Raw genomic sequence first — 23,271 nt, forward strand, 5'->3', positions numbered from 1 at the left:
AAGAAGTCGTTTGGTATCCATCATTTGGACCTGGAATCCTGGAATTCATTTTGGAATTTCATATGTGGGCTGTTTGGATGCCACAGAATTGGACCGTCATTTCATTTAGAAAATCCAGTAAAATGATGCCATGGGTAAACACAATTTCAAGTTGAGACCTGTCATTTGTGTTTCGGGCAGAAGGCGGTGGAGTAAGAGTTTTTGATGGAGTGAGCCGGTTTGCTCTAGGCATCCCGATAATGGGTCGAAAGTGACGGCGTAGGCCCATAAGGCCGCCCACCAAAGCCCAAGATCAACTCAGAAAACAAGGCCCAGTCTGCTCCCGTCGTTCTCCGTCGCGGAACACTCCAGGAAAATGCCATCTTCCGGCAGCAGTAATTACGGGAAATTGCCACCGCGGCCGCCGCATCCCTTTCGTCTCTCTTCCCCATCAAGCACCACCACCGCCCTCTCCTCCTCCCAGCTTAGGCCTCGCCACCTCCCATGAAACCCTAATCCCCCCGCAAAACCCCGCCGCCGAACGCCGCCGTCCGCCGCCATGTCGCCGCCGCCGCTCCAGGCGCCGGACTACAAGCACGTCACGGAGGAGTGCCTCCGCGAGTGGAAGGGCCAGTCCGCCGCCGCCTTCCGCCTCCCCGATCCGGTCCCCATGCCGCGCTTCCTCTACGAGCTCTGCTGGGCCGTGGTCAGCTCCCCCGCCACTTCTCGCTACCGCCGCGCGATTTGGCTTTGCTCGGCCCGCCCTCGTGCTGATTTCGTTGGTTTGGGCTGCGCAGGTGCGGGGGGACCTGCCGCCGCACAAGTGCCGGGCGGCGCTCGATTCGGTGGCGTTCGTCGAGGAGCCGTGGCAGGAGGAGTCCGGCTCCGTGCTCGCCGACATCGTCGCGCACCTAGGGCAGGATGTGAGTATTCTCGACCCCCTTTTCTTCTGCTGCTGCTATGCTGTGTGGTTGCTTAGTTAGCTACTACTAGTGCCTCCGTGAAGAGTGTCTGATTAGTCTGTTTGCTCGGCAGTAACAACACTTCATGCAAAACTTAGCTGTGTAGTTAGTGTGTGTTACTTTTTGTGCCAGCTGAAGTTACAACCTGGTTGGGTAGTAAGATGCTTCTGTTATGTACAATATCCCCACTGGAACTGATAGCGTGTGGTGGCCATGGACAAGTTGTTTGGAAAACATGTCCTGCTGAAGCGGTACCAGAAAAGAACGGTTAAATTATGCACATGAAACTGCCAGCCTTTTGAGTAACACTAGCAAACCTTATAGCGTCTGAGAGTCAAGGAGTATACTTGGTTTACGTTCGCAGAAAGCAAAACCTTGCAAACCTGTTTCTCATTAGAATTCGAGTTATAGAGCGGGGATGCTTACCTTTACATGCTTACGAGTTAGAAGCCTATGTGTTGCTACGGAACAACAAAACGACTTTTTAAACCATAATAAATCAAGCATCATTCTCCTGTTTTCTCACCCCGCTCTCTTTCTCAGTGACGCACATATCCTGCTCCATCCCCACTTTATAAGAAATCAAAGGCGTCATCACTGGCTCAATCGCCGCCACTGTGCTGTCCCCACTCTCTAGTTTCGTGCCTTTCCGCAATGCTCCACCTTCATGTACTCTATTACGATTCGCTCTCACGTGCACACCTGCTAGTACTACAACAAATCTCCAACATGATGATGATGTCTTATTCAGCTTCAAAACATTGCTGTTGTTGCTTCGATTAGAATGGAAGCACATTAGATCCCAACATTCAGCCCCTGCGTTTGACAGTGGCATCTGCCTCTATGTACCCTTCTCACACATACGAACTCTAGACAGCCTTTCTCTCTTCCCTTACCGATCTATTTATGATCCTTGGCTCTTCCATCATTCTTCCTATCCGTCTCGCTACTTTGTGGCAATGCATTAAGCTCACAATCTTTATATGGATCACAAAGTGCGTCATGAGGAAATGGCAATATATTTTTTCTCTCATTTGGCACTGGCAACGAAGGTACCACAGCGTCCGGATTTACCTTCTCCATGTCATAAAGATCTTACATTTCTATAGACTGATCCATCGACAACCTTGGCCATATTAGATCCATACTTTGTTTGTGCAAAGTTAAAGCATGCCTGCTGAATACAACAGACATTATTTGTTCTATCTATTAGTAACTGTCATCTCTAACCATGGCCATAGGGTTAGACAGTAATTCCATGATGTTGAACATCAGCAAGGTTCAAAAAAGCGCCGAGCGCTAAGCGAGCGGTGAGGCTCAGCCTAGAGGAACTACTGCTTAAGCGTTCATGGTAAAAGCGTACAGACAGGAGCAGGGAAGGCAATCCGATGCCGCCGGTGCTAATATGTTTCTTGAAATGGTAGATGCCGACGGTGCTAATATGTCCACAAAAGTCACATTTCACCTTACTCTTGTTGGTTGGATCACAATATTTGCCATACTTCCAACCAACATCTTTAGAGTTACCGGTCAATGCAATTGGCACCTCAGGCACCGCACCGATTCATCCGCACCCGGATCAATGTCCATTTCTTGACAGTACCTACAAATTGCAAGCAAATCTTAGGCTTAGCAGCAACAAAATACTAGCTGCAGCAATCAACTAAGCTAACTTCATTAATTAATCAGTAGCAACAGCAACCTAGCAGCAGATATCATATACAGTTCATGTTCATTAGTCCATCAAGCCAGTAGTCAGTAGCACATAGCCACATATACGAGCAGACTAGATCAATTGATTTAATTCATCTACTGACTACTGCAGATAGCACCAATGCACCACACCAACGCACATATACGCAGCAGCACGCCAGTAGCACATACACGTGAAGGAGAATAAAAGGGTTAGGGAATACCTGAGGGCTGAGGCGTGGCGGGCGGACGGCCGGCGGCGACGAGCTCGAGCTCGATCTGGGGCTCGAGTGCCTGGGCGGAGAGAGGATGAGCGGGACGGGGAGCCTGCTTGGAGGAGGGAAGTAGGCATCCCGCCGGCCTGGGCGGAGAGGTGGAGGGCGGTGGAGGAGTAGCGTCGCAGGCAGAGTAGAAGCTCGGAATCGGGATGCGCCCCCGCCGCCGCCTCTCTCCCCTGTCTTTCTCTGTATCTCGCGTGCGGGAGGATGGTTGATTGGGGTGCCCAGGAACCCTATCCCCTACTTTTCCCTCCCACCTACCCTCAATTTTTCGTTTTGCCGCCGGCGACCATCGACGCTCAGCCAGGCGCTTTTCTTCGTTTCTGCCCGCTTCCGCGCGCTTAGGTGACGCTCAACGCCTAATCGAAACGCTTAATCGCGCTTAGCGCTTTTCCTCTCGCTCAGGCCTGAAATGGAGCGGTTTGCCTCTGCTTTGCTCTAAGCTGCGCTTAAGCGCGCCTGAGCGTACGCTTTTTTGAACATTGAACATGAGCACATCCATATATACATTTTTATGTCACCATTGTCAAAGTGTTAGACCATATAGGCATTCAACCAAACTTGTGTTAGGCTTAAAAAATGCAACCGTAAGCTGCCGAGAATGGAAGGCCCTTGCCAGCCTGGAAGGAGTGAATCTGGCAGTCCATGGCGAGCACGTAGCTGAGAGAGCAAGTTAGTGACATGGAATGCTTTGTGCAATACCTGGTCTGTCTCCTTGAGCCATGCCTCCACCTTCAGCCAGTCTTCAGCCAATCGACTGTAGATGGCAGTACCAGCAGCCACCACATCATGTGAGGCGCTGACTGAGACACACATAGCTCCCAGGAGGAGGACGTGGTGGTGGTGGGCATAGCTGAACTCATCTCACTATTTTTCTTTTCTCTCTATCGTGCATGATCTATAAGTGCTAATTTGGTCAATATGTGTTATCTCTACTCTTATAAAGATCCGAGTTGATGGCGGTCCATTTGCACTTATGAGATTACCTCTTAAGTTGCCAAGAAATTAATTACCATAATTATCATAAATTTTATGTAGTAGACATATGTATTGTTTACTTTTTGGGTTAATTATATTTTAGTTAAAATTTTATTTTTCCATAAAGTTAAGGGAATATGATGACACAAGGGTTTAAGCAACTCAAGCAATGGAAAAAAAACCTTGGCAGCGCACGAGCATTTAGTTAGTATCTCCTAAGTATGGACATGGCATGTTGAGTTGTTGACAACGTCATCCTTGTGGCGCTGGTGTCTTGCCACGACTCTAGACGGATTGCCATGACAGCCTTGACGGAAATGCTGCTAAGCAGTGTTATTGTTGTTCTTCCAAAAACCAGGGTCAGTAGAAATGTTAATGCCATCTTTCGTACAATCTCTTGCCACTTCCCATCCTGCAAAAAAAAAAAGAATCCTTGATACATATGTACGTTGCTTACGCAGTACTATAGAACTTCAGACTATAACCATTTATTTTACATCTGTCGGTGTGGTTGTGCTTTTGATCTGTGGTTGATGCCTATGTTCAAGATGTATTCATTTTAGAATCATGTAGCTTGGATTTACCACCATTGTTTGTGTTACTATTTCTCAGAATCATTGAGTGCTGCATTATTAGTTGATCTGACACGTTGTAATGTGCAGATTACAATTTCTGGTGAATACCGCAACCGTCTTGTCAAAATGGTAAGAAATCTTTTTTGATACTTATACACCTACTTCATGGTCCTTACTTGTTCTGGTAGAAGATCTAGTAATCACTAATTTCCTTTTGAATACTCTGGGCTGCAGACTAAGTCATTCGTGGAGTCTTCGTTGATTATGCCTAGGCTTCTTCAAGAGCGATGTGAAGTGAGTATTTTTTTTTCCTCATACTGGGCACCACATCTTTGTTCACACCACCTTTTCATGATTCAAGTTAGCTGACACATGCTGTCTCTATTTCCTGTATGTGCACATCTGAAGGAAGAATTCCTATGGGAGGTTGAACAGAGTAAGTCGAAGGGCCAGGATTTAAAAGCCAAAGAGGTATGTTTCATATTCTAAATTTCTAATACCATGCATATTGTTAGGATAACATGTTGCTATCATTGGTTCCTGATATTTTGTGTGTGTTCACGTAAATTGCAATATACATGTCACAATCAATTCTCACATATCTTATAAACATGGTTCCCTCTGCAACTCCCTTCTCCTTATTTTGCACAGTTTCATTTTTACCTGTTTAGTGCATTGGTCTCTTATGGTTGCTTAAAATATTTGGCAACAGGTCAGAGTCAACACACGGCTTCTTTATCAGCAAACCAAATTCAACCTTCTAAGGGAGGAAAGTGAGGGCTATGCCAAGTTGGTATGTATCTCTGCCTGTGAAGTTTTTACCATTTGTTGTTGTGATGGGTGTGATTACTTCTACAAACAATTGATTAAAGATGTATATATGGCACATGTGTTCTAGATTCTTATACTTCCAGTTTGAAATGTATTGAGAATATAGCGCAATCATGTGGGATTTACGGCTAGTTCCATTCTTCACTTAGTGCACAATGGTCTACTGGACCTTGGTGTAATTTTTAACCTAGTTGCCTTTTGTTTTTCTGGAATTCAGATAACCCTACTTTGTCAAGTCGGTTCAGACTTAGCTGGCCAAAATGCTTCTTCAGCTACTATCAGCATTGTAAAGGTTGGTGCTAGAATTATCCGTTTTTCTCCTATGTTATGATTTGAGCATGTAAACAATATTATGTAATAACTTAATGTTCTTGTGGCAGTCATTAATTGGACATTTTGACCTGGACCCGAATCGCGTATTTGACATTGTGAGTTTTTATTTTTTAATCCGGGTATTACTATCTGATATTGTAAAAGTATGTTATTGTTACAATATAATTATGTTTTTTTCTTGTTTGCCTTGCCAGGTCTTGGAATGTTTTGAACTCTATCCAGATAACAATATATTTTATCAGCTTATACCTCTTTTTCCAAAGGTATTCCTGTAGTTTCTTATAAGATACTTAGACAGCCTATAAAGATTATTACCATACTCCACACCTACTATTTTCGGCCCATCTTATGACTTCTCTTTGTTGCAGTCCCACGCTGCTCAAATTTTGGGGTTCAAGTTCCAATACTATCAACAATTGGATGTAAACAGCCCTGTTCCATCTGGCCTTTTCCGAATAGCAGCCTTGTTGGTCAAATCTGGTCTTATTGACCTTGATAATCTGTAAGTTTTCTAGCTGTACTTGTGTTTCTCTACACTTTCGGACCGCAAACTGTAATTTCAGACATCCTCCATAAATATTTCTAAACAGATCAGGCTTTTATGAGGTTCATATACATGTAAATGGAAGAAGCCTGGTGACCGGGTTTATACGTGAGCACGCATCCATTGGTTGACACGTGTCACATCTAGCAATCCACTGTTACCATCATTGTTGGGTTAGCAAACCACATCAGCACTAACAACACTTCCAAATCACGTAGGACCCACCTTTTTGAATTCAAATAGTGGGCCAGATGCACTTTCAAATCACGTAGGACCCACGCCAAGTACGCTTAGCGATGGATAAGACAACGTCAAGGCAACAGATCCAATTGACGAGAACCGGATCTCAACGCAGATCGTGTGGCATCTAGAGGGTGCTCACGTATACACCTAGTCACCAAATCCCCTCTCTACATGTAAAATTGTTATTTGTATAACATTACATTTTAGGTGATACTCACCAACTTCTGCTCTTATTTCAATGGCCATTTTTTCTAAATATGCGATGACTTTTGTGAACAGTAGTAGACCATTTTCCCTAAATGTGTTGTACTTCGATACTGAGAACCATTTTCCTCAAATGTGTTGTACTTGATACTGAGAAAAAAATTGTATGCAGTATGAATATCACTAATTATTCTGCTAACCGACTGACCGTAATCATAGCTAAGTCCTTGTTTGCTTTTATTTCCGTATTCTGTAGTACTTACTATGCTGTGTCAGTATGAATAAGTGTTGTTGCTGGACCTATTTGCATGGGAATATCCTTTTCAACTTCACCTCATATGTTATGAATCATGACATGTTTGTCGCTTCTGTTTCAGCTATGCTCATTTACTTCCAAATGATGATGAGGCATTTGAGCATTTTGGCTCTTTTGTTTCAAGGAAAATTGATGAGGTTAGTATCTTTTTTGTTGTTGAATTCATTCTGTTCGAAAAAAGATTTACTGTATTTCATGTAGGGTTATAAAGGAGAATCATATGCTCGCTACAATGCACTCAAATAATAAAAATACCACCACACAGATTTTCAATAACCTTATATTTTTATGCTTTGACTCTTAGACTTAACAAGACTACCATTTGTAAAAGGAAAACAATGCTGTGTAATTGTGTAGTTCTGTTTATGGAAATACCATAATAATTCTTATTGGAACTACAACTTAATGACGACAAATAGCAAGTTGCCATACTTTTGAGTTTTTTCACTCATGAAACCACATTATCGAGCTTATTTTTCACGCAATTCCTGAATACCCCATTTGAACTGACTTGTCCTGGTGTGGAGCGTGGCCTTGGCAACATGCACCGACCCAAACTCTTCTTCATTCTCCAGAATCTTCATCCTCTGCTCCACCGCAGCACCATCTTCTTGTGAATGATCTGGCCTTCTTTGCTGAAGTGAAGCTGGCAACAAACTCCCTGATCTCACTGCTAGTTTACTCCAGCATCTTCCTCTGGTCAACGTCCTTGACTTCATACTTGTTGCCGGCCCTGAGCAGTTCCTTGATCTTGGGCATGTAGTCTATGCAAGCGGCCAGAGTCAGCATGAAGTTCACTGGCTGGATGTTCTAGTTTAGCAGCGCTTCTATTTTTGTCCCACGCCCTCTAAACATCGCCATGTATTTGAAGCACAATATGTGATTAAACTCGTGGCCACTGTCAGAACATAGTTGAAGTACATTATAGATCTGATCTTACATTTATGCTATGTCTGCATTGTTCTTCAATATTTTTCAATAATTATGTATGCATCGGAGTTTCAACTTATGGAGTTTACTCATCTCTTTATTTATGCCAGGCTACTAAAATAGGCAAAATAAATCTTGCTGCTACTGGAAAGGACCTTATGGATGACGAGAAACAAGAAATAACGATCGATTTGCACACAGCATTGGAGATGGAAAATGATATAATTGAGGAGAGAGCCCCTGAGATAGAAAAGAACCAGAAGCTTGGACTTCTTCTTGGTTTCCTCTCTGTTCATGATTGGTATATACCCTGCATGCTATTGATTTAGATGTTGTACTATCATAATGCGAAGTTTCTTTTGATAACATTTCCTTGTTATACTCAATTGGTACAATTATGCTCTTGCAGTATCTGTCTTCTTTGGCATGTTATAAATTCCCCTGATCGATTTCTGCTATTATTTGCCAGGGACCATGCACAGCTACTCTTTGACCGTCTTGCACAGCTAAATCCTGTTGAGCATGTTAAAATTTGTGATGGCTTACTTAGGTTTGTCAACTTCCTCTGCATATTCTATTAGCAGCCTCGCATTTATATACAATTGCCTGTACTAATGTGCAAACATGCTATATTATGGCGTGCATGAGTATGTTTGTTGTAATGCTATGGTAGAGCTCCCTGATTTATGTTGTTCAATTCTACTTTCATTTCTGCAGAATTATTGAGAAGACTATTTTGCCAGCCTACAGTACATATTGTCAAATACATCATAAAATCTCCCGTAACATTGACACTCACATGACGGATGCATCATCTGTCTCCTCACCAAGTTATTTGGTTGATCTGCCAAAAGAGTTTTTCCAAATGCTTGCTGCCTGTGGACCATATCTTCATCGTGACACACTATTATTTCAGAAGGTACTGTTAAATCTTTTGATGTTGATTTTTTCTGCATTCGTACCCTCTTGATATGTTTCTGCCCTATTAGATATGATTGATATTTTCCTTATTGCATGCATGTCATGCATTATTGATTTGTTATATCTGCTTTGTACGAACTACAAATGATAACATGTCTGTATAAAACCTTCTTTTTAATCAGTGGTTGTGATGACCAGGATTTTGCTTCCTGACTTGTGTTCCTTTAACAAATTAAGAAGCGAAAAATGGCCATCCCTGATACAATTCAGAATTTTGGAAGCTATCTGCTGCATACAGCATGTGTGGCGATATGGGTATGGGACAGTTGTCGTACTTAACTCTCTTGGAGCATCATCTCCAGTAGCCCCCTCTTAGCTCACTCCCCATATCTCTATGGGGGACCTCCCCCAAAAGATGCCCTGCCTATGTTTCCTCCCCCTCCAGCAGACTTTCCATATTGGACTCCCTAGATTTTATTAATATCTTGTCATGGTTTTTAAGGCGTCGTCTAAGCGGCGCTTAAGCGCTGAGGCGCCCTAAGATGGCAAGGCGTCTGCCCCGCCTTAGATAAGAAGTGTACGGCTGCCTCATTGAAGTGTCCAACCTCGTAAGAGGTCTCTGTTTCTGCCTGTTGCTTGCTGCACCATCGCTATGGCTTCTCCTGGGGCTTGGAGATGACTACCCTGCTGCGGTGCTGCCTCCCTGCACTCTGGCGGGCATCATGTCGTGCACCTGGTTCTGCTGCCGCCCTTCCCTTGCCCGATCTACTCTTCTGTTGTGATGGTGAAAGGATGCTGCGGTGAAGGAGAAGGGTGGTGAAAGGAAGGATGAGTTTTGAGGGTTGTGTGCTGCTACCGCGAGGAAAGGGAGCAGAAGATGTGTGGCAGCTATGGTGGGGAAGAAGGGAAGGACAGTGGGGAATTAGGTCACGGAAAGAGTATATGGCCAATAGATGGGCTTTTGGGCCACTGGGAGGTGCATAAGTAGTGGCCCATCTCTCAGTCATTGCTATTTCGGTATTTCCCCTTGTAATATACATGCAAAGCTGTTGATTCCTCTTTTCCTGCAATGTCTAAGGCGTCATCTTCCCTCGCTTTAAGCGCTTAACAGCTAAGGCGGGGTTCAGTCACCTTACCTGGCTTCAACGCCTTAAAACCATGTATACTGTAACTAGCAACATTTTTGAAACATAATTAAGTGCACATTTGGCATCGGTTCCAAGAATTTATCATGCTAATGGTACTGACCCACATCCAAAATACCAATGAACATGATAATTAGTAATCACAAGTAAGATAGGACCTGATAAGAAACGATTAGCACCAAATTAGCATGGATTATAATACCAAAGGATTAGCACCAACCATCATTGATTAGCATATAATCATAGCACACAAACACCCCTAATCCCTTCCGCAGATTATCATGGATTAGCACACATCTATGATTAGCGCCAGGGATGGGAGCCCAGAGCACCCCTTTCCCGTAGTGCAAACGAGCGCCTGTACCGTTCACACTTAGTGTGCTTGTTACTTTACAGATAAAGAGTACTCTTCTGCTTACGGCAAAAAAAAAAAGGTTTCATTGCATTCATTTAAAAGCATTTGGAAAGGTCCTATGACTGAACATCTTTGCTTGCAATAATGCGGTTCTGCCTTGAGCATCTAGTGGCAAAAAATGTTTGGTGTTGTTTATTTAATGGCACATTCAATGTGTTAATTTCCAGGTTTGCAGAGTGCTAAAGGTGTACCATGCCTCGTCAAAAGAATCAGCCCGTACAGCAGGTGTAATGTCTCCAGAATCTCGTATTGAAGAAGCACTTGGATTATGCTTGCTTCCTTCGTTGCAGCTTATACCCGCCAATCCTGCTGTTGATATGGAGATATGGGGAGTTCTTTCCCTTCTTCCTTATGAGGTTTGTCTTGCTTCATGGTTGTTACTTGTTATACTTGACTACTTTCATTACCTTCTTAACCAATCTGGCACTGTTCATGTTTAGGCACGCTACCGTTTGTATGGTGAGTGGGAGAAGGACACTGAACAAAACCCAATTGTCCTTGCTGCAAGGCAAACAGCAAAGGTTGCATGCTAATTCCATGCCTGGGTTTTCTTTCTTTCATCTATCATTTTATCTTGAGCTTTAAATTCATCCACGTCCTTATTTTCTCAAATAGCTGGACACCAGAAGGCTCTTAAAGCGGCTGGCCAAGGAAAATCTGAAGCAGCTTGGCCGCATGGTGGCTAAACTTGCTCATGCAAATCCAATGACTGTACTTCGGACCATTGTCCAACAGGTACCAACAATGGGCATATAGTTTATTCAAAAGCAATAATAAGCACTGCAGCCATATATCAAACATGCAAACTTCCATGGCTGTGATATTATTGGCCTTTTGCATGTAAATTATTCTCCTTGTTGTTTTCGATTCTCTGATGTTGGAGATGGCAACCATTGTTACATCAGCTGGCTGCTCCATTCGGACTGTATTTGGCTCTTCTATCTTCGCTGTAATATTTTCAAGGTTCGGGAAAGCGGAAAAAAGCGTCGCTTATGCGCGCTAAAGCACAATGCGGAGGCCTTCCGCATCGATTGCATAAGCGCTTAAGCAAAAAAAAAACAGAAAAAAGAGGGGAAAAGCGCCGCTTATGCACGCTGAAGCGCTAACCGGAAGGCCACCGCACCGATTACGCATAACGCTTTCTTGAACCTTGAATATTTTCGCACCAACCTTTTTTTTCCGAGAAAAAGCAAAACAATTTGCGGTTCATTTTGTTGAACAGTAAGAGTTTAGAGGTTGGTGCTTTGAGGAAATCACAGAACAATTTGCACCAACCTGGCCATGTCAAATCCATTATATGTATTTTCCCTATATGCTGGTGGGTCGAGGATAGTAAATTTTTTAACTGACAAAGGGTAACACGAATCTCAGATTGGCACTAATGTTTAAATCAGTAAATTAACAATAATGCTGCTAAGAAATGTCAATGGAGGGAGTCTTTTTTGGGACCAAAAATTTAGCAGAGCCTCCTACAGTCCTAATGTGCATGTGTAGAGGGAATGTGGCCCTTAGGGCTACACCTCACTTAGGGTGTGTTTGGTAGCCTGGGTGACCTCAGAGATTCTCATCTCAACCCAGCTTTTTACAGTTTTTTGTTTGGTAGGTCGGCTCGGGCCAATTGGGCACTGCCCACTTCATATGAAAAACAGCCCTCAGCCCTGCCCGGTAGAGAAGCTGAAATCGAGCTTCACACATGGGCAGGGCTGACCTCGCCCGGAAAACCCCCCGCGCCTCGCTCCTGGGACGAAACGAACAGGGGTCACCCGCCCGAGCCCTCATTTCCCCCTCGAAACGCTCTCTATCGAATCGACCACTGTGCCGCCCAGCGACCTCGGCTCTAGGCCGCGCCGCTGCTTCCCCGACTTCGTCCTGCGCTGCCGCCTCCCCGACTCCAGCCTGCGCCGCCGCCTACCCGTCGCCGGCCTGCGCCGCCACACCATGGACGAGCTCCGCCTCCGCGACGCCATGGACACGGGACAACGCCGCCACGGCCACTGACACGGGCCAGCGCCGCCGCCTCCCCGACTTCGTCCTGCGCCGCCGCCTGCCCGACTTCGTCCAGCGCCGCCGCCTCCCCGACTTAGTCCTGCGCCGCCGCCTGCCTGACTTCGTCCAGCGCCGCCGCCTTCCCGACGCGCCACGTCAAGCTAGGGACCCGATTGCTTTTGTTTTTTACGTACAGGGGCTCGATTGCTTTTTTCGTTTTCTTTTCAAGGGCCTGTCTGTAAAACTAGGACCTCAGCCTGGCTGAACGCATCACTGACCACCAAACAGGTTCTTGCCATAGCATGCTTGAAGGCACCCGACCCACCAAACACATAGCAAATTCTGGATCCAACTTGTATGAGGTGAGCATGTCTTAGTTGAGAAAGACAATCTGTGGTGAACCGACCTACCAAACACACCCTTAATTAAGCAACAGAGGAAGCCTAGTCAGTTTATTTCTGAATATATTATATTATTTTAATGGGTTAATTTGTGATAATTCAGTGATCCTGGAAATTCACCTTCATTTTTGTAAATGCTTCGTTGACTTTTTTCATTATAATTTATCTTCAGTTCTTTTTTTTACATCTACAGTACATTGTTCCATCTTTCAGGTCGAAGCATACAGGGACATGATAAATCCAGTTGTGGATGCTTTTAAATACTTGACTCAGGTATTAGCTGCGTATGTGATGCATGTTTTGTGGAGTTGACTGTACCCTTTTGGCCTTTTCAGAGTCTATTGTAATTATCTTCCACATGTCTTTGAGTTGTTTTTGCCAGTCAAATTAACAGCATTGCCTAACTGTGTTCCTTTTACAGCTGGAGTATGATATCTTGCAATATATTGTAATCGAGCGCTTGGCTCAAGGTGGCCGTGAGAAAGTAAAAGATGACGGTCTTAATCTGTCAGACTGGCTTCAGTGTCTTGCATCATTCTGGGGACACCTGTATGTCGTTTGATTCCTGTCTCTGATTATATTATTTATGTAACACATGATGTGATGTACTGACCAATTTTTAGTCAAACCTGATGGTCAAGTGATATTTAATCATGTTTGTTCTTGCTTATTAGGCACATGTAGTTTATGTCATATGGCTCATACAATGATCTGCTATTTAAAAATTTGCGTTTAGCAGCAAAGTATGTGAAAAGAATTTCTGCCTAGGGTTTCCTTTTATTTAGTATCACAAATTTATCTGTAAAGTAAGCATACTATACATTATCTCGAACATGCATGCCAGTGATACTTTTAGATATGCTAATGCAGCATAATGTAATTGATTTATAATCTAAATATTTAGAGATTTACCTTTTGTTTTACAACTAGTACTCACTTTAATCTTGTGCAGAATCTTGGGTTACTCTCTCCCCATTTGTTTGCCCATTTTTCCATCACGTCTAGTCGTCTATAAAAGTTATCTACAAAGAAGATATCACGATTTGCCAAGACTCCATATTCTTGTTAATATTTGTTAATCACATTTGATCTTGAACCTTGATTGATGGATAATTACTGTGACTCTTTGAGTAAATCTTTATGCGTTGAAAATGCTAAATGTTTCTACTAGTGCTATATATATCTTCATAACCACTGGGTACTTGTGTTTCCCTTCTCAGTATTGTTATTATCTTTAATTTTTATGTTCTTATTCTGAACCAATTAAGTTCAACAGCTGCAAGAAGCATCTTTCCATGGAGCTAAAATGCCTTTTCCAATACATAGTCAATCAACTAAAGAAAGGATTGGGCACTGAGCTTGTTGTACTGGAGGTTTGTTGACTATGTCGAAATGTCCTTGCTCCCTTTGAAGTATATGAATCTGAATTTTGAAATGATGTACCATGCAGGAACTCATTCAGCAAATGGCAAATGTACAGTATACTGAGAACATGACTGACGAACAGGTTGATGCCATGGCAGGGAGTGAAACACTGCGGCTTCAATCTTCACTGTTTGGATCAACACGGAACTATAAGGTTGCATGAGGAATCAATGCCCCTTTCTCTATTCATGATAAAAAAAAAACAGTTTACCAAATCAATTTTTTGTAGGTCCTGAATAAGTCTACAAACAAGTTGCGGGATTCTTTGCATCCAAAAGATGAACCAAAACTTGCAATTCCTCTATTACTGCTTATTGCGCAGCACAGATCCAAGTAAGGTTTTGTTTCAATTTGCAAAATCCTATGTGCCCAATCCCCTGCCTTTATTTTGTTCTGTTCTGCTCTCTCGACTAAGTGCACTTTAGTCTTGGTGCAGTTATGTAATATAGATGAATACTGGTAGCTATTACAAATTACAACTGTATAATAATCAAATGAAAATTTGACTGTATGGTATTATGCAATAATTTACTTGTTAAGTACATTCAACAGAAATTACCCAGAAAGCAACCGTGAGCTAAAAGCCTATCATGTTCAGTTTTTTACGTTTTGTTCCGCTCTTTTAAACTTGATAATTTTGTTATTATTCTCAGGATTATAATAAATGCAGATGCCACATATATCAAAATGGTTAGCGAGCAGTTTGATAGATGCCATGGGATACTACTTCAGTATGCCGAGTTTCTTTCAAGTGCTTTAACTCCAGCAACCTATGTTCAACTAATACCTCCCCTGAAAGATCTGGTTTATAAGTATCATATTGAGCCAGAGGTAATACACCCGTGTCTTGTGTACTCTATATTTTAATTAATTAATTAATGTGCGAGCAGATTTCATTATTTATGCACCCGGACTTTAGTAAACCTCTTAGTACTTTACTTTATTCTAGGTTGCTTTTCTTATATACCGCCCAGTAATGAGGCTTTTCAAAAGCGGTAATGGTGGTGAGGCCTGTTGGCCTCTGGATGGCAATGAAGAAGGGGAGTCTGTATCAAGTGATGATATGATCTTGCGTGGTGATTCATCTCAGAAGTTAATCACGTAAGTCTGTTATGAACATCTTCCACTAGTCTCTTAATCATGAATTCAACGCTATGGGTCATCACCGGCAGTACCCCCCACCTGTCTAACAACATTTACTCTGCAAATATTCGAAAATATTCACATGTAAATACAGCAGCACTTCGTGTAATTGCAAAATGTTTTTTTTTTGTTGAAAGAAGGTTATTTTCTAGTTTGGTCCCCATCCTTGTCTTTTTTGTGCAGGCTATAATGAATGCCTTTTTTTTCTAATTCAAACCTAAGGATAAAAGTGTGTTGGGAGCTTAAAATCTGCATCCGGGTTATCACGTCTTAGTTATTCCGGTTTGACCTTTTTGTTTCATGTAAAAATGAACTTGAAAGTAAATACAAGTTAGGTTCAGAAAAAATATTGACCCTTTAGAATGTTTGAGTTACAAATATGAAAATTTGATCCCCTTTTGCCACTATATCAGCGAAGATCTTGTGCTCCTTGAAAGCTGGTAGGGAACTAGCTGCTTACCTTGAACAATGGTTGCTTTTAGAAACTTACAATTTAAATGTTTAAGCCTCCTTGAGGATAGCTTACTTCAAAATTTCGGTTTCTATTCATTGATATGGCCATGGTATTTTAGGTTCAATTCACATGCAGTTCTCCGTATTCTGTTTTCTTGCAGGTGGACAGATCTTCTTGAAACAATCAAAACAATTTTGCCACCAAAAGCCTGGAACAGTCTTTCACCTGAGTTATATGCTACTTTCTGGGGTTTAACACTATATGATCTTCATTTTCCAAAAGATCGCTATGATGCAGAAATCAAGAAGCTGCATGAAAATCTCAAACAACTCGAAGATAACTCAGATAACTCTAGCATCGCAATATCACGACGTAAGAAGGACAAGGAGAGAATCCAAGATTTACTGGACAAATTGAACAATGAATCTGATAAGCATAAACAACATGTTGCATCGGTGCTCCAAAGGCTTGCCCGTGAAAAGGATAAATGGCTGAGTTCCAGTCCCGATGCACTGAAGATCAACATGGAATTTCTCCAGCGGTGCATATATCCACGCTGTGTTTTCAGCATGCAGGATGCTGTGTATTGTGCTACATTCGTCCAGACGATGCATTCACTTGGGACTCCACTTTTCAACACAGTGAATCATATAGATGTTTTTATCTGCAAGACACTACAGCCAATGATCTGTTGTTGTACAGAATATGAGGCTGGCAGGCTTGGAAGGTTTCTTCATGAGACACTTAAGACAGCCTATTATTGGAAGGTAGTCTATTGATTCATTTGTGCTAGACACTCTTCACCATAGCTTTCATGATGTTTATTACATTGTTTAGTGCTTCTGAGTTTGCATATACAACTTTTTGCAGAGTGATGAATCAATATATGAACGTGAATGTGGAAATAAGCCGGGATTTGCTGTATACTTCAGATTTCCAGATAGTCAACGTGTATCTTATACCCAGTTTGTTAAAGTACGGTTTGCACACTCCTTGAAGTTATGTGTGTCGCACAATTCAGTTTATGTTTGTCATATCCTTTAGTGCAGCTTAGTCCTAAAATCTTAAGAGTGATTGATACATAGATAGCCTGTTTTGTGTTCGATCACCATTTCTCAAAATTTTAGGACGTAGTTGTACTCAAGTAGCATGATTATGGTGATATGACAAATCCTAAGAGTTTGTAGGGGTAATTTCTAGTGTAAAAAGTACTATCAGGAACACAAGTAAACTAGAAGTAAATATATTATGTTGTTTATGGCGTTTTGTCACCTTTTAAAATAACTGCAAACATAATGCATATTAAATTATACAAAAATGAACATTTACTGTCGATATTGATGGTTCCAACTTCTTCACAAGTCCATGAGAAGAGTCTTCTGAATATCTTGCACTCCCTCTTTCCCAAAACAACTTGCTTAACTTTTCTGTAACTAAAATGTGTCTATATTTCCGTACCTAGACAAAGTTGAGTATACTTCCGTATCTAGACAAAGTTGAGCAAGTTATTTTGGGACGGAGGGAGCATTTGCTTTGGTACCCAAACCAAAAGCTTTTGCTCTAGATATCTTATTAATATCTACAGAGTGCTCATAGATATTCTGTTCTGTCTCAGTTGAATTAATCCTGTGATAAATACTAATGCACAAAAACCGTGTTTAGGTGTCAAGTGCAACTCTTTACTGTGAGCTGTTAGCGTGCCAGATATTGATGGGTTAGTTAATGGATTTAAAATTTTGCAGATGAACTCGTTCACGAACACACAAACTATGTTAGAGGAACCCAAGTCTTCTCATTCAATCTAAATCGGGTGTCTCCAATGCTCATACAATGGCACATTTGGTGTTAACATGCTAGTTCCCAGATATGGATACTTCCCCTTAGTTCCACCCATAGGGGACATAGGACATAAAATCTTTCCACTCCTTATAGTATGTCACTGGTAAAATTTGCAAAAATGTGGATAGGTAGCTCATTCTCAGTAAGCTGGCCCTGTCTGTTTGTCATGCCAAACATGTCAGAGCTCGTTTCATAAAGCATTGCTGTCCTGCCATGCAGTTTTATTTTATTTAAAGGGGATTTCAGATGTGTCAGTTGGTGCTGCATGTGCTAGACGTGTTTGGCTTTATTGAGCTGTACATTTGGTCATGTTAAGTGTAGTGGCTACTTCTTTTATAAAATGTTAAAACCTGCAAGATTACCCTATTCGCTGCATGTACTTTTTGTTGATAAGCATCTACCCATTTTCTGGTGAAATTTCTGTTTTTTGCGTCTTGGTATGAATTCAGCATGGTTTCATTAACTCTAGTTTTTATTATTGACTCATGCTGCTTTTCTCCGTATATTTTGTTCATGCCACCTGAATTAACAAGTCATAAGTGAATGTCTAGTATCAAAAGTTTCAAGTTGTCCTTTTATCTGCTATTCTTTAAATATGTTTGTGAACATTTTTTTTTCTGTCCTTAGGTTCATTGGAAATGGAGTGGAAGAATTACCAAGGTGCTTAATCAGTGTATGGAATCAAAAGAATACATGGAAATCAGAAATGCCCTTATTCTGCTCACAAAGATAACTAGTATTTTTCCTGTGATGCGAAAAAGCGGCATCAACATTGAGAAAAGGGTAAGTACATCATTAGTCACCATATGTGGTATGCTATTGTTCTATCGCTCACAAATATTTTTACCAGGTAGCGAAGCTAAGGGGGGATGAGAGGGAAGACCTGAAAGTACTGGCCACTGGTGTAGCTGCCGCTCTGGCGGCTCGCAAGGCAAGTGTTAAATCTTCACTGTTGCCTTTTTTCTTCCTATCAGGAGGCACCCACTTGTGTATGATTATGAGATGTGTGCGTGGAAGCTCAATTATTATTTATTATGCAGAGCTCATGGCTATCTGAAGAAGAGTTTGGCATGGGTCACCTTGATCCGAAGCCAGTGCCTGCAAAAACTGTTCCTGGTAATTAGAAGATGCAGAAGGTGTTTTTGTTTAACCACTATGATTAGCTGGACTATAACGCTTCCTTCGATTCTACAGGAAATCAGTCTGCAGACCCTACGACAGCAAAGGATCACATTGTTCGTGCAAAATCTACTGAGGGTAGGCATGAAAGGTCAGAAAATGCAATGAGGCCTGATGCTCAACACAAGAAGAATGCCTCGACTGCAAATGGATCTGATAGTCAAATACCATCTTCCTCTGCACAAGGAAAAGTTTCAGGGGTTGCACATGGTGCAGATGAACCTCCAAAGCTTTTGTCTGATGAGGGAGTCAAGGTTTTGAAGCCTACTGCAGAATCTGAGGTACCTCCCAGTTTATCATGTGAAAAGCATGAAAGTAACAGTAGGATAGCTCCTGTGAGCTTGGCTTCAAAAAGGTTTTTGGAATTGCAAAAAATTCCTACAAGAGCGAATATGGCAATAGTATGTGTATTTGTAGATTGTCGTGCAAAGAAATCTATTTTTATGGCCTATACATGTGCTAAAATGGTGCAATATTTTATCTATTTCAGCCCATCATCCTCGTATTTTTTCTGCAGATGAGAAATGGATGTATATTTCACAATTTTTTGCAAGTACATGAGTGTATTTCCACTTGTAATTTTCTTAAGATTTTTTGAAATTTGAAACAATTATTTTCTTGAAAATAACGGGTCAGGTGTCCTTTAGTATGTCATGGAACATGGCAGTGACCATTGACTAATTTTGTGCTGGGCATTTGGTTTGCATTGTTTCTAATCATTTTTCCTACAACAGACAAGAGGGCCACAGAAGCGTGCTGCACACAATGCTGCAAAGGTATCTAAGCATGATGCGGTGAAGGAAGATGCAAAACCCGGGAAATCAACCAGCAGAAGTCTTAATCAACAAGCCTCTGCTATTTCTGTAGACAGAGAAGTATTGCCTCCAGCAGCTGATGGTATGCTGGATACTAAAACTACTAGTCCCTTGGTTGGAACTAATGGTAACATACATCCGGCGCCACGAAAGGTATCAGCATCCTCCCAAAGATCAACGGCGTTGGCTGCACATATTGGTGGAACAGCTAATCCTGCCAACGAAGGTGAATCTACTGACTTGATTGATTCTACCGTGAAACAGCAAAAAAGATCTGTTCCTGTTGAAGAACAAGAGAGAACAGGTAAACGAAGGAAAGGGGAGTCTGAAGTCCGGGATGGTGACTTAACAGATCACCATACAGACAAAGAAAAAAAGTTGGACTCGCGATCGGTAGATAAATTTCGTTCTTCTGATCACGAGAGAGGTGCTAGTGAGGAACAAAACGTAGTTAGGACAGAGAAATTAAAAGAAAAGTTCGATGATAAATATGACAGAGATCCTAGAGAAAAAGCAGACCGGAGTGAAAGGCGACGTGGAGAAGACGTGGTTGAGAAACCAACAGACAGATCATCTGAAAGGAGAGAGCGTTCTATTGAAAGGATGCAAGACAGGGGGATAGACAGGGTTCCTGAAAAAGGAAGAGAAGACAGGAATAAGGAGGAGAGAAGCAAAATTAAGCATGTTGAACCCTCCATAGACCGGGCACATACTTCTGACGAACGGTTCCGAGGGCAAAGCTTACCACCACCTCCACCTCTTCCAACAAGTTTTGTACCCCAATCAGTCGTTGCCAACCGAAGAGATGAAGATGGTGACCGAAGGGGTGGCAGCACCAGGCATACACAAAGGTTGTCTCCTAGGCGTGATGACAAAGAAAGGTGGCATGTGGAGGAGAATGCTTCACTGCCGCAGGATGATGGGAAACATAGAAGAGAGGAAGATCTCCGGGATAGAAAGCGGGAAGACAGGGATGTTTCATCAAGCAAGGTAAATCTGTCTTTCCCCCTAATGCTCTCCTGTGATTATCAATGTTTGCTCACTAGTTTGGTTATATCGATAAAGATGATGTATTAATCTCGTCACTCAACAGTTCTATGACTGCAATGGTGTGAGGCATGCATTCACTCCTCTTGGGACCTTACATCTTGTAACTGATAGACTGAACATTCTTGTTTAACCTCTAATGCTTTATTACTTCTATAGGTAGATGACAGGGATAGGGACAAAGTTACTATGAAGGAAGATAGTGACCCTAATAGTGCTTCCAAACGGCGAAAGATAAAGAGAGAACAGTCTACTCTAGAAGCTGGAGAATATGCACCTTCTGCTCCACAGCCTCCGAGCCTTGGAGCTGGTAACTCGCAATCGGAAATACGAGAGAGAGAAAGAAAGGGTGCTGTTTCACAGCATCGGCCGTCACATGCTGATGACCTTCCTAGGTTGCATGCCAAGGATTCAACAAGCAAGACAAGTCGTAGAGAGGCTGACCAGTAAGTTTAGGAAATGATGATTTCATTGAACTAAGCATTGCACACCTTCCTACATTTTACAACTCACTTCACAATGTTTTTTTTAATCTTACCTGTCACGTGAAACACAATCTATTTTATGGGAAGGATCAATTTTGTATCGACTGAATGAAGTTGCAAAACCATTTTCTTTAGCAATTTTTTTTCTTAAAGTTAAGATGCTTTGCACATAAAAAAATCGTGAACTGCAATATCTTATGCAAACTCATTTTTTCTTAGACCTCTTTTAGTATGCACCCAACCCGCTTCTTTCTATATTGAAGAAACATTTAGTCAAATAAAATAACGATTGTGCTGCCAAGTTGCTATTACGCTGGTAAGTAATGTAGAAAAAAAAATCATCATTTCACCTTCCTAAATTGTAGATAACATGGTGCCATGCACTTAATTAGGCATAGTGTGGCTGGCATTATGGAAACTAACCACTTACGTTCCAAGATACTCCCTCCGATCCAAAATAAGTGTCAGATTTAGTAAGATTGGAGGGAGTAGCATTATTGTGAAAGCTGCCTCAAAGAGGGTTTACTTTTAAAAGTAGTGGAATATGAATAATAGAAAAATGCGCAACTAAATAATTGCCATTTATTAGAACAAGGATAACTGCACGACACAAATAGTTCAACGGATTATGAGAATTTAAAGCTTACACATGTAAAATACAATATACTCTAGCATCACTTTGTTGTCTTGAAGCATATTTAACTGCTTGATTCCGCGTGTTCTCATCTCTGTGTTTAAATTGTCTTAATCCTTGTGTTGGTTTAATATATAAAAGAGAATAGTTACATCGATGATTAGGCTTAAAATCTTACCTTTCATATGTAGCGATCGTAAGGTATACTAGAAATAAAGCTGCAGACAAATGATTGCTAGGATGTTTTTCTTTCTAGTTCTTCCCAACAGTTATGTAATGCAACATCATATTTTTCTCTGACAAACCCTGGTTAACTTGCAGAATGCATGATAGAGAAAGGGAAGAGGAAAAGCGGCTAAGAACTGAAGCAAAAAGAAAGCATCGGAAGTAGGTTGTTGCGAGAATTTTGATCATTCAGTTGGCATCCTTGACGAGTTTTTCTTCTAGCGGGAAGATCTATGTGGGCATATTGAACCATTCAGTGTGTATGCCTCTCACTCCATGGTTTCCTAGAAAGGTTTGCTGGGGCAGAAGGGGACACAAAATCAATCCTTCAGCTGTCGCTGTCCAGATGTAAATTCTTATGAACGATGTTGAGTGCAAGGAACAACCATCTGGGCCATAGTCGTTATACACGTTGTCGTAACATTTTAGCATGGAATGTGAGAAACAGAAATCATGTGCCATTATTAACTTGAGACGAATTTGCTCTAGACAAGGATGAGCAGATGTTGGTGCAGCTATTTTTGTAATTCATTTTGTACTAGCTGAAGGCGGTTTTGTTGTAACAGGCTTGAGTTTCTTTTTTTTGCTCTGCCTAGGAAGAATAGCAGTGGCCAGTGGGGACACAATGAGTAGGTTGTACAGGTATAGTTACAATGGTCGGATGAACAGTTCTGCTGTAGCTTTCACTTAGATGGTAGCGCTACATTTGATGTGTGATACATTTTACAAAATCGCATTTGATCTGTGATACATTTTACAAAATCACGCTCATGATTCTGGAAGGGCTGTAGGTACTTTGCTCAGAATGGCATGTATATTTTGTCTGCTTTGTTCTAGCTATTCTTATCAAGTCCCTAGCATTTAATAAGATCCTCAGTTGATAGAATATTTTGGCTATTTGAGTCTATGGATTCTCTTGTTCTGTCCATACTCAATGTGTAGCGCCTACCCCGTTTGAGGGGTTTCCATTTTGCTTTTCTATTTCCTATTGCGACTGCTTGTATTGAAATTCGATCTATCTTATAGAAGTGTGAATATTAGGATCTGCCGCTTGGATCTGATAGTGCCGTTTCTTGGTTCAATATTTACCAATGGCGCTCAAGGCGCCCTAACAAATTTGGTCCAGCACTCACAGCTATGGTTGGAAAAAGTAGTAATAAAAGGAATACGTGCTTTTTTGTCATGTTGTTAACCATTTACTGATAGCAACTTGGAAAATTAATGAAGATCGGTCGCTTTCTATCTAAGCCTTGAATTGTGGTAGTTTTGCAATTTTCCCTTTCTGCCCACAG

General features: G+C 41.8%; 1 protein-coding gene across 1 annotated transcript; it reads left to right on the plus strand.

Moving 5' to 3' along the window:
• The first annotated feature begins 404 nt into the window (after window positions 1-404).
• On the plus strand, window positions 405-22,744 carry LOC127312201 (THO complex subunit 2). Its single transcript, XM_051342673.2, has 33 exons — window positions 405-685; window positions 777-902; window positions 4,552-4,593; window positions 4,699-4,758; window positions 4,873-4,935; window positions 5,177-5,257; window positions 5,513-5,587; window positions 5,676-5,723; window positions 5,823-5,891; window positions 5,997-6,130; window positions 6,997-7,072; window positions 7,976-8,166; window positions 8,335-8,415; window positions 8,583-8,784; window positions 10,514-10,702; window positions 10,787-10,867; window positions 10,962-11,081; window positions 12,947-13,006; window positions 13,155-13,282; window positions 14,010-14,106; window positions 14,184-14,312; window positions 14,388-14,491; window positions 14,812-14,989; window positions 15,108-15,259; window positions 15,916-16,522; window positions 16,626-16,730; window positions 18,222-18,377; window positions 18,445-18,525; window positions 18,635-18,710; window positions 18,789-19,054; window positions 19,508-20,578; window positions 20,795-21,081; window positions 22,076-22,744. Exons 1-33 carry the CDS (start codon window positions 539-541, stop codon window positions 22,143-22,145), a joined length of 5,352 nt encoding a protein of 1,783 aa, XP_051198633.1. The 5' UTR covers window positions 405-538; the 3' UTR covers window positions 22,146-22,744.
• The last annotated feature ends 527 nt before the right edge of the window (window positions 22,745-23,271 follow it).

The sequence above is a fragment of the Lolium perenne genome, chromosome 7, assembly GCF_019359855.2.
Source record: "Lolium perenne isolate Kyuss_39 chromosome 7, Kyuss_2.0, whole genome shotgun sequence".
NCBI lineage: Eukaryota > Viridiplantae > Streptophyta > Magnoliopsida > Poales > Poaceae > Lolium > Lolium perenne.

What these genes read in the sequence shown, in the direction of transcription:
- LOC127312201 (XM_051342673.2), top strand. Translation starts at nt 539, where the DNA reads ATGTCGCCGCCGCCGCTCCAGGCGCCGGACTACAAGCACGTCACGGAG. An exon ending in CTGCAAGGCAAACAGCAAAG is followed by an intron (nt 10,868 to 10,961) that starts GTTGCATGCTAA and finishes TTTCTCAAATAG; the next exon opens with CTGGACACCAGAAGGCTCTT. An exon ending in TTCGGACCATTGTCCAACAG is followed by an intron (nt 11,082 to 12,946) that starts GTACCAACAATG and finishes TCCATCTTTCAG; the next exon opens with GTCGAAGCATACAGGGACAT.